The sequence below is a fragment of the Furipterus horrens genome, unplaced genomic scaffold (genome assembly GCF_987537825.1).
Source record: "Furipterus horrens unplaced genomic scaffold, mFurHor1.1.pri manual_scaffold_3, whole genome shotgun sequence".
NCBI lineage: Eukaryota > Metazoa > Chordata > Mammalia > Chiroptera > Furipteridae > Furipterus > Furipterus horrens.
This window is the reverse complement of record NW_028327173.1, coordinates 76,306,803-76,319,031: the sequence shown is the minus strand read 5'-3', so window position 1 is coordinate 76,319,031 and position 12,229 is coordinate 76,306,803. Positions and strand designations below refer to the sequence as shown.

General features: G+C 39.4%; 1 protein-coding gene across 4 annotated transcripts in view; it reads left to right on the top strand.

Annotated features, from left to right (window-relative positions):
* The window catches only part of CDKAL1 (CDKAL1 threonylcarbamoyladenosine tRNA methylthiotransferase), a 638,543-nt gene that overhangs the window by 366,742 nt on the left and 259,572 nt on the right, over window positions 1–12,229 (top strand). For all 4 annotated transcript variants that reach the window (XM_090271743.1, XM_090271744.1, XM_090271742.1 and 1 more), the window contains one exon: window positions 10,817–10,983. In XM_090271743.1, the coding sequence (XP_090127869.1) occupies window positions 10,817–10,983 (167 nt within the window). The remainder of the gene's footprint in view (window positions 1–10,816; window positions 10,984–12,229) is intronic.

Genomic DNA, 12,229 nt, shown 5'->3' with positions numbered 1-12,229 from the left:
GGGATTCCGTCGCTTCCTGGTGCTTTCCCGCAAGCGAGGCGGTCGATGGCTTTGCCGAGCTCTGCCGCAGTAGGTGGGGTGTCTAGCTCCTCCATGACTGGTAGGTCTGGGATGGCGTTAAGAGCAGTGTCTGTTACGGTGTTCTTCGTTGCGTACAGCTCGAGGTAGTGCTCGGTCCACCGCCGCATTTGCTGTACCTGGTCATTGATGACCTCACCTGTCTTGGACTTAAGGGGGGCGATCTTGGAGGGGATTGGGCCTGTTGCCTTCTTGATACCCTCATACATTCCTCGTGCGTTGCCTATATCGGCGGCTTCCTGAATGCTTCTGCACAGGTTTAGCCAATAGGTGTTGGCACAGTGGCGGGCGGTCTTCTGGACTTTGTTCCTGGCAGCCCGTAGAGCTTGAAGTGTACTGGGAGTGGGCGTGACCTTGTAAGCCAGTAGGGCCTTCCTCTTAGCCTCGATCACGGGTTCCATTTCTTCCCAGTGAGCCTCGTACCAGTCAGCGTTCTTCCGCTCTTTCTTCCCGTAAGCAATAATGGCGGAGTTGTATATGGCGTCGCGGAGACGTGGCCAATTGGATTCGATAATGTCATCTGCCGCCACTCCCTCGCCGAGTGCATCTTCCATCTTGTTGATGAATTGCTGGGTCTTAACTGGGTTGCTGGCACAACTGGTGTTGATGCGTGGGCGACCCTTCATCTTGGAGTGATGCAACCTCTTCGGCATTATGCGCACCTTGCTTACCACGAGGGCATGGTCCGTGTCGCAGTCTGCACTGTGGTAGCTGCGGGTGAGGAGGGTGCTGCCAATATCCGTTCTTCTGGTGATGACGAGGTCAAGCTGGTGCCAATGACGGGAGCGGGGGTGCCTCCATGACACCTGGTGGATCTCTTTGCACTTGAAGAATGTGTTTGTCACGCACAGGCCGTGGTGACACAAAAGCTCAAGCAGTCGCTGACCATTCTCATTGATCTTTCCTCTCCCAAAGTTTCCAAGGCAGGTGGGCCAGGCCATGTGGTCGGCTCCTACTCTTGCGTTGAAGTCTCCAAGGAGATAGAGAGCGTTACTTCTGGGAATCTTGGATAACGCTTCGTCCAGTGCATGGTAGAACTGTTCTTTCTCTTCAGTGGTGGCGCAGAGGGTTGGGGCATACGCGCTAAGAATGCTGACTGGGCCGAAAGTTGTTGACAATCGGAGGGTAAGTAATCTCTCTGTGCCTCCTGTGGGTGGCTCTATGGAGTTAACAAGCGTGTTCTTCACAGCGAACCCAACACCATGCTGTCTTGGTTGGTCCGGAGACTTCCCTTGCCAGTAGAAGGTGTAGTTGGTTTCTCTGATAGTTCCGTTGTCGGCCAACCGGGTCTCCTGTAGAGCCGCAATGTCGATGTTTAGTCGTGCCAGTTCCCTATCGATGACAGCGGTTTTCCTGGCACCCTTGATCCACGGAAGGTCTGCAGTAAGTCCGGGGCACATGGTCCTGATGTTCCAGCTAGCGAGGCGAAGAGCCGGAGGCTTCTTTCTTGTTGTTTGCTTGGAATTAACTGGTGCGGGTGTTTTGTGGCCCACTTTTCGAGAGGCGCCTCTCTGATCCCCACGCACCCAGTGGGGCAGGCGAGCCATGGCGAGACGGTAGCTGTCCAGTGAGGTGCGATGACCTCTCCCACTGTCAGAGGAGACCCCTGGTGCTCATTTCCTTCGCCAATCGGATGAGCTTATAACCGGTATCTGTCTCCTCCCGTGTTGAGTCGACATCTTGCGATGATGCTGGAGTGTCCTCTCAAGTGAAACTGAAGCTACAGAGCCTGGGCAGGGTGATATGGAGGGTCTGCTGTTGCCCATGCAGCAGACCCCCCCTCTCTTCGCAGCTGAAGGGTCCAAGGGAAAGACAAAGTCAATACAGCTTGGCTTCAGGTGCGCCGCAGGAGTTGCCGGTGTTGACTACAATGTCAAACCGCCTTAGGGACTCCGGCTCCGGATTTTCTGTCGGGGTTTACTCCCTTAGCCTTTCCCCTGAAGAGGTATGCCGCAAGGCAGTGGAGGTTTTTTGGGGTCAGAGTTTTCCTTCTCTGATTTTAGAGATGTCCTTCCTCTTTCCTCCTTTACAGTCTTGAGGGCAGCATTTACAGGCTAAAATAGAAAACTGGCAGTGTAACCTTCTAAGCAGATACTACCAATACCCTGCTTGGGTATACTCACCCAACAATAAACATCTCTTAAATGTCCTCCAAGTGCCATGCCTCGAATTAGTAAATGGCAGTGCAATGGCAGCCAAACATTTGGATCAGTTTCACTAAGTAAACCACCAACACAAGTAGGTTTTTAAAACAATAGAATAGTGTCTCATTTTATTAAAAATAATAACTATTTTTAAGCAACTTACCAGCAACACTGAATAAAAACCTGGCTGTGTTTCCCACTGTTTCAACTGCTCCTCAGCTGGCTTTAACACAGCAGTATCCTGACTGGTGGCCTGAGTTAAGACTTGAAGAACAACAGTGCTGGCACTATTGAGATCCATGGAAACCAATTGGCTCAGTCCGAATAGCCCGGCTCTCCAGCTTCCACTGTCCAACACGAAGTGGCGTCGGTTGGTCCCGCGCCCCACGCTTGCAAGTCCACGCGCCGCCGCCCACTGATGCCGAAAGCGGCTTCTAGGAACGCGCCATGTTCTGAGTCGCAGCTCTAAACGATGCGGACGCTAGAATATCACGTCACAGACATCCACAGCAATAAAAAAGATCAAAATACTGATACACAAAACAACACAAATGAATCTCAAAAAGCATTACGCTAAGTGAAAGAAGCAAAGCATAAAAGTCTACATGAAGTTCTAGAAAATGCAAAATTATAGAGACAGAAAGTAGATCACTGGTTGCCTTGGGCTATGGGGCTAGAGGAAAGGATGATACAACAAGACACAGGATAATTTTTAGGGAGATGGAAATGCTTTAATCTTGATTCAATAGTAGTTATGCTACCGAAAAGCAATTTGGGGTCCTGCTGCCTGCCGCCACCCTCTAGGCAAAATTCCAGAAGCAAAGGTTTGGTGATAAAGAAAGTCTATCCAGTCACAGCTTCAATTACTTAAGCCTATCAATTAAGGCTAAACTCTAACACCTGGGCCCTGCTATCACTTCCCCCTGTTTTAATCACCTTATTTCTATAGGGCTAGTTACAAACTAAAACAGCATAAAATACAAAAACTACACAACTTTGGAAGAATGACAGGCTTCTGCCTCATAGCCTGTTCCCTCTAGAACACCCAAAGAATAAACCAGGGACCCTCTGCCAGGCCAGCCCAATCCTTTAGAAAAATAGGAAGCCCCACACTTTGTTCTTCCACAGAGACACGAACTTAACAATATACTGTCTAAAAACGCTTTAAGAGAACTCCAGAAACCAGTTAAAAAGTCATAATATCCCAGGAAAGTGCAAAGCCAAAACCAGCTACATTAAAATGGTTAAAAAATTATTTCACCCATGAGAGCCCCTCCCCTAAGCCAGCACAGAAACAACCTTAAAGAAATGAAGACCTAATAATTATGAGACAAAAATAAAAACGACCATCTTAAATAAGTTCAATGAACTTCGAGAGAAAACAGACAACTAAGGAAAATCAGGAAAATGATGCATGAACAAAATGAAAATATCTTAAAAAACAGAACTTCAGGAATTGAAGAATATAATAATTCAATTAAAATATTCACTAGGAGGACTTCTGGCCAAGATGGAGGCATAGACAGACATGCGGCGTCTGTCTTAAATATTGGTAATATTTAAGTTCTATTTGTTCTTTATTCTGTAAATGAGTTCAGTGGCCCAAGTAATGCAAAATCATTTGTTCTTTAGTTTCCTTTATCCTCTAAACTACTCTATAACTCTTTAAGTTATAACTCTTGGAATATAGATAAATTTCTAAAATATAATCTCCATGATCAACTGATAGTAATCTTTTCTAGCAGGCATCTAGCTATTTTCTTTTTTTCACTGCATACTTCCTTTTATATTTGTAATGTTTGGACTGCTGAAAGTTTGAGTCTGCTGTGATTTTTTAAAGACAAAATAGCAAGTCTTCCCATATCCTGCTGAAACACCAGAGGACCCACTCATGGACACTGTTGTCTGTATTGCTCTAGGGGTATTAAAACAGCCCCATATGGAACAGAGCACACTGTGGTATTAGGTTAACCTTAATCTGTCTCATTGAGGCTTACTGCAGATTTTGGACACTGGGGAATCAGAGCCTTGTTTCCAGAAAGTGTCTTCTTTTTATGGCATTTATTTTGTTTTTAGCTTTCCATTATTTCTAAAATTTGTAGAAGTATGGGAATAAAAAATATTCTTCCTGATTATGAACTTTCAAAAGACGTAATTAAAACAAGTCATTTTTGTTTAGCAACAACATAAATTTATAGCAACAACATAAATTTATGCCAACAAGGTTTTTTTTCTTTGTATCACTATAATCTCAGCTATCAGGATGCTCCGGAAATATTGTCTCTTTTTTAAGTCTTGTTATTAAAGCAATAAAAATAATAATTTTAAAGTTTAATTGTTTTATGAGTAATTGATCTATCTGAATTTATCTGTAATTGGAAAGTCTTCTAAATAAAAAAGATGGTTTGTATATAAGTGCTGTGCTCTCCAGCTACCGCTGTAGGATAATAGGGAACTTGAAGCAAGGCTACTAATCTGTGTAGAAGTTTAAAGAGACCATGTAGCACACCTTGCAGCATTCAAGCTGCATTCCATATTGTCCAAAGAAAATTCATTTTGATATTTCCTCTCATTGCCTAATACAGAACTCATGTGGGCTCCTGTGCACACTCTGTGTACGTATGCATGTACATATATATTTTATCAGCGGTTCCCAACCTGTGGGTCGCGACCCCTTTGGGTGTCGAATGACCCTTTCACAGGGTCCACCTAAGACCATCGGAAAACACATATATCATTACATATTGTTTTTGTGATTAAATCGCTATCCTTTAATTATGTTCAATTTGTAACAATGAAAATACATCCTGCATATCAGATATTTACATTACAATTCATAACAGTAGCAAAATTACAGTTATGAAGCAGCAATGAAAATAATTTTATGGTTGGGGGTCACCACAATATGAGGAACTGTATTAAAGGGTCGCAGCATTAGGAAGGTTGAGAACCACTGTTTTATGTGTTTACATATGTATATAGAACCTAAATTTATTGAATGCTTACTATGTGCTATTTACCATACTCTTTTCTAGGCATATGTGTATTTTTATAAGGTTTTTGCACCTCTGCCAGGGAGATGCTTACATCCTATAAGGGTAGACAAATATTTAAACCAATAATTATAATGCATTGTGATACAGAATTTTGCACAGAATACTTAGGAACACAGGAGAGGAACATCTAAATTAGTTTTAGTACTCAAGAAAGTTTCCAGGAGGAGGTATTCATTATACAAAGGAGATTGGAAGGCATTTTAGACAGAGGGAACAGCATATGCTAAAGCTCAGTTGTCTGAGCTAGAGTGAATTGCACAAGGAAATACAATTGAGCCAGTCAGGCTATAGTGAAAGTGTTGTCCAGTATTAGTCAAAAGCAGTAATTTATTGTGATCATGGGCAAGAATGTTCTTGATCTTAAAAGATATATGCTAATTTATTTAGTTTTAAGTGTCATCACATCTGCAACTAATTTTCAAAGGGTTCAGGGGCGGGGAGGACATGTGCTTTTGGGTGTGGAGAGTGCTCAGAAATGTGACAAAATGCTATATACAATGAGTCTCAATGAAGGAGGGATGGGTATTCATTGTAGGACTCCTGAAACTTTCCTCTTAATTCAATATTGCTCAAAAGAAAGCATTAGATAAGAAGAAACTTAAGGTCACTAATCTTTTAAAAGTTTGTAAAAGTAAATATGATTAATGAATTATGTAATGAATAATTGTCTTCTACAGTGCCCTATTAATTGGGTTTTTATCAGTGACATATCATTGTTATAGAAAAGATAGCCTTAGTTGATCCTCTTAAGAAGCTAACTTTAATAAAATTTTTATTAAAGTCCTTTTTTATCTCATAGAAAAACATAAAACCCTTGAGTGTCTAGTAATAGAAGGGACCATAGGAGTCATATTGTCTAATTTTATATTAAATAAATAAGCTAAATACCTAGAAGCTGTCTATAGACTTAGAAACATTTCCATTGAATAAATTTTCATGAACTTTTATGTGTTTAAACAGAGGGTCATATTTATTTCCGAATTTCTAAGATTATTTTTAAGATTGAACCTATAAAAATCTAGTTACTATTCACTGTTACCCTTAGAAAAGAGCATCAGGAATTAAGAGCCAAGAATTTAATGCACGTTAAATAAATATAATATATGTTGAATTTATACTCCTTATTGGTTATTGAAGAAAATGGATAGTGAGGCTCGAATGGGTTTGTGGGCTGGCGAAGAAGAATAGGGGATGTAATTGAGAGGAGGAAGGGAAAGGCAAGGGGAGAGTGGTGGAGAGCAGAAGACAGAAGAGGTGTGAACACATCTTCTGAAGAAAGATTTAGTGCAATTTTTAAAAAGATTTTATTTATTTATTTTTACAGAGAGGGGAAGGGAGGGATACTGAGGGGGAGAAACATTGACGTGAGAGACAAACATCAATCCGTTGCCTCCTGTACATGCCCTGACCAGGGACAGAACCCACAACCCAGGCTTGGGCCTTGACTGGGAATCTCCAGTGACCTTTCACTTTGCAGGACAACACCCAACCAACTGAGCCACACAGGTCGGGGCAAAGATTTAGGAGATGTTGAGGTGATTTTCTTTATTGTGTTTAGTTTAGATAGATTTTTCATGCCATGTAGTGCTCTTTAATTATCAGTCTTATTAATCATAGTTTACAGTTTTCACATTTTTATAATCTTTATTTTTAGACACTACTCATTATGGAATAATTGTAACAACTTACTATGGTGAAAATTTTTCCCTATGATAAAGCAAGAGCTACTAGAGAAATATCATTTCTCTAACCAGATGAAATCAATCTTCGCCTGTATTTTAATTTATTACAATTAAACTCATATACAAGAAAATGATAGTGAATCATAATCTTTTGAAATTGAAGTTTAGCACTTTGATTTTTCAAAAGGGACTTTTTGTTGTGAGACTTATTGAGAAAATTATTTTTCTTTTATTATTAACCTTTTATGTCTCCTACTTCTTCCATCCTTTGTCATCTCAAATTACTATGGAGCAAAGATCATAATCTAACTGTTGAGGTTGCCCTCTGTTCAGGGAAAAAGAGCTGTGTGTTTCACCTACAGGCTGATCAGTAACTACTTGGGTAAAATGATAACGGATACTAATAACTATACATTCCCAGTTTTGTTTCTTTTTTACCTTGCAAAATGCTTTATTTCTCCCTAGAATTTGCTTTTCTTTTTATCAAAATTAACACAATAGAAGGATGAACTAAGGTTCATTAGAAGTCAGATCAACTGAACAATTTAAGAAAAATGAACAAAAGTCAGGTAGATGAACAATTTTAGGAAAAGGTAAAATTTTTCCTTGGTTGCTTAGAAAACTAATTGTTGTCTCCCACTTTTCCAGCCACTTTCTTTTTTTGCATGTATTTATTTTTACAGGCATGGAAGGTTTTACTGGGCATTCACTTCTCTTATCTCAGTTTTTCCTGCTCGCTTCTCTTTTTCATTTCCATGTGTTTGTTTTCCTGACATGTATTAATCAGAGTCCACATCATGTTGCAGACAGGGCCTATCTCATTGGGGCTGACATCGTGTCCAAGTCCAGCAGCCTAGTCGCCCTTCATTTTGGTTTATAAGGCTGTGTTCTTCAATAACACCCCACCCCCACCCCCACCACAATTAGGGATGTGTGTGAAGTTCCCAGGATGTCTGTCAGTGTCCCCTTGCCAGCTCCTGGATAATAGCCAATCTTAGATCACAGAAGTTTAATGTTGAATCTATATCTGTCAGGAGTTGGAACTGCTGCAGGGCACATAGTAGGTAACAGCCTCATAAATGTTTGATGGACGAACAAAGAAATGAATGTGAAAAGAAATATAGCTCATAACTGAAGTCCTTAAGGAATGAAGCTGTTTAGGCAAGCACTCCTGTCCATAAGTATCGCCAATTAAGTGTGCAGATAGAAGCATGCATGTGGCCCAATATCCATTAGTGATTACAGACTGCAGCCTTCAGTTTCCCTGGTGAATTCATGACCTGACAGGAACTGCTTGTACTATGAGTAATCACAAGACTTTCCAGGGAAGAGGATGTCAGGCACGGTGAGGCCATATTTAGCTTCACCTTTAGTATGAAATGACTTTCTATATCCCAACTATTTGAGGGATCAGCTCTCATTAGAATTCATGCTTGTAGTATAACCTTACAAAATCTGAACTTTCTCACATTAAGAGCAAAATCGTCTTTGACAAAATTTTGGATTGAATTGGCCAGGCACAGTTCTCCCGAAGTCCGTGGGTTTCACATTTTGCACACGTTCTCTCGTTTCATTGCGTTTAAGCCAGGTTGCTGTTATATAGAGCACTTTAGCAGCCTTGATCTTGGAGACATCAAGACCATTATTCCTGTTGTTACTGATTTAGTGTTACAGCTGCTTCCTCTTTATGTGATTTAATTTGAAGTTTCAGCCCACCAGGGGGCTATTGGTCCCCACCTCTGCAGCTTTAGAGCTGGCTGCTGCTTCTGCTTGGATGTTATTTCCATTCCTATTCATAGTGATTTTTCCCCTTCTGTATTCATCCAGCAACAGCAAGGCACTGTTCCAGGAACTCGCTCTCTCTACATAAAGGCGTAACATGGAACCATTTGGATGGAAAAATTATAAATTAAAATTATTCTGTTCATTTTAAAATATTCATATTGTGTTGCTCAAATGCCAGTAACTGGAAAATCATGGATAATGTCCTGTTTTTATAACCTCTTTCAGAGTGTTTTAAAATCTGTTTATGTTGTTACTTAGCCATCTCCTTTCCTGGAGTGGATTTTGTGATAAGATTTAAAAGAAAAAAGGTTGTATGAGTCCAGTGGCTGATGGCATATATAATATTAAAGTAAATGCCACTGATTGCAACCCGTTTTTAAAAAATTGAACGATATTTACTCCATGGACAGAGAATATTTATAAAATTATATTTATAAACTTATAAGACTACAAAGGGAGCCTATAAACATGCTAGACTGTTTATTTTGAGTATACAATTTTTTGTTAAATTATTAAAACTAGGCAAAGGATTATTAATTTCTGGAACTCCATATTTAAATTAGGAAAACCCATGTAGTCATAACACAGCTGCATTTCAAAGACTACAAACATCTCCAACTTCTTATATGGAGGTTTTTGTTGTTGTTATCTGCTGTTTTCTCTGCCAAGTCATTGATTCTTTAATTTCAGGAAACTAAAATCCTATTTCTATCCTTGTATTTTCCATGTTGTTTAAGTGTAGGTGAGGATGTCCATGTCTCAGAAAGACAAGTGGGGAGAAGAGAACATATTTTTGTATGAGTTGCCTAGGTTTTTGGTAAAGTAAATACATCTCTATTCTAAAGGAAAGAATAGTGATTGTAGTTCTTCACTTCATGTTTATTTTCCACCTCTGTGGAACACATTAAGGAGAGTGAAGATCTTTATTTTTTGTGTCTGTATTCTGTTAGTTTTAAGTTCACATTCACATAAAAGCCATGTGTTTTATTTGTTATCTTTCTTGGCTAGGCATATTTAAATGTATTTTAGAAAATCTTCTGTTCCGTCAACTGAAGACAATTTAAAATTATAATTTTAAGATTCTTTCCAGAAACTTATACTTCTGGTTGAGGCTGTAGTCTTTCTTTGTGTGTGCCTTGTGTGTGTGTTGAGGTTCTTCAGAAACAGTAAATCACTTTAGCATGAACAAATTTCACAGACCCATTTTATTGTTTGTTGAGACTTGTGAATCATCTGGCCTTTGAAATAGTCTAATCCTTTAATTGAATATGCGTTCAGAAACGTTCTGTGTGCCATGCAACCCCCGGTGGCTTTTGCTAAATCTGTTTATTCATTTTGAACAATGCTAGGTTATCCAAAAGTATTTTCTTTTGATTTTTGGAAGGAAGTTATCATAGGCTGTAATATTTGAAGTCAGGATTGTTTATAACAACAAAAGGTCTGATTGATGGAAAGTAGAGTGCAAGCTGTCAGTAAACAGGTTTTCCAACACAAATACTTAAACAGCAACCAACTTCTTTGAACAAAGCCATATGATGCACTCTATTCTTAATTGACTATAAAAGACAAATTGGAATAGTTACTTCAGGAGAAATAGATACCTCATAATTAATAATTTGTGAGTAAACCTTAACCACACTTGACATTTTTCCTGGGGTTGGTGACAGACTGATAGTGAGTTAACTGCTGATAGTACCTATCCTATAGAGTGACTGCAGTTCCAGGGCTTATGGTGTTCAATAAAATAGGTATTCTCTGTGATGGGACTGAAGCTTTCGTCTTGATCAAAGTGCTTTGAAGAAAAAACATGGTTGAGCTGATTGGCTGTGAATGCTAATCGTTCCATAGGACACACTGATAATTTACAGCACTGTTGTAACTCTTTGGTTGTTCATAAAATGAACTTAATAACCCAGTGCCACCATGGGATAAGCTGCTTTTTTCTGCAATTGAATACCCAGACTGCCTGCATAATAATGCTGAGAAATACCGTATTAAAAAGAGTGAGCAGCTGTATGATGAAGGGAACAGTTCTGCAACAGATTTGTTAATTATCTCCTTTGATTCACAGAGGGTGTTTGTGAGATATGGTTGACCAGTGAAGACACAGGCGCTTATGGCAGAGATATTGGCACTGATCTCCCCGCACTCCTGTGGAAACTGGTTGAAGTAATTCCTGAGGGAGCAATGCTGAGGCTCGGCATGACAAATCCGCCCTATATTTTAGAGCATCTGGAGGTAAGGAAAAGCACCCCATTTCCATGCTGACACAGACGCAAACCAATCCAGACAGTGTGGCAGCCTCAGCATTATCACATGAGCTTCATTTAAAACCACTTGGACTTTTTTTATGTGGCCCTACGTTACCAAGAATGGAGAATTTCAGATCCCCTTCTTTGTCCATCTGTACATCCTGTTTTCCTTCCTCACCATTAATTTTTGTTGCCTAGCTTTTCCAGTACTTGCCATCCTGTCACAGTTCTGTGTGTGTGTGTGTGTGTGTGTGTGTGTGTGTGTGTGTGTGTGTGTGTGTGTGTTTTCAACCTTTCAGTTTTCCATTGCAGAAATTTGCCTCAATTGCTCTATTTAGAACCCTTATCTAGTTTAGGTCTGCTAATATGTTGGCATTAATTTTGCATCCAACAGCAAACATCACGTTACCTATTTTATGACTGTTAGTTCTGTCGGTAGGAGACTATGCTGTAAGTCTGAGGATGTTACAAATTTCATCCCTCTGTCAGGAGATAGTTATGGGTGAGTTAAATCAAAGAGACATGGAGTTCGGTATTTTTCCATTTGCTTCTCTTGTAATCATTGTGAAAAGAGGAATTGTAATAATGTGAGATCTCTGGTTTCATAGTTATACCTTCCATGGGTCAGGATGCTTCCCTTCAAGCAGCTTACCATTAAACTAGAAAAGTGGATGTGTGTACAAGTAACTATGGTACCTAATGACAAATGCCACAGTAAATATGAGTAATGAGTATGGACATGAAGCAACCATTTAAATGAAAAAGCATATGCTAGGATCCATAACTATAATATGTAGAATAAAATAATTATATTAGGTTTACAGTCATGGGTAAGAATTTAATAAATGCTGTTGGAAAATCATATGTAAAATATAAAAAACAGGTCACTTATATTTTTTATCATTTGTGTTCTTTGCATTTAGTTTGTGCAGAAAAATAACACTCCAAAAATTTAAAAGCAAGTGTAACTGCTGAAATTTAATGCATAAATGCAAATGAATATTCAAAGATTTAAAAGATTGTTTCTGTTGATTTGATTTGAGGCCTATACTTGTTAAGGTTGTTGCTGAAAAGCCTCCTTAATATCAACAACATATTTTAGAAATTCTGAAAACAGAGTTGATAGCAACCTGATTGTTAATTATAAATATGTCATGAAGAAATTTAGCAACTTCAGTTTTGTTATTTACATTTTCCCAGCCAGATTTTTTAGTAACGGTATATAATTTATA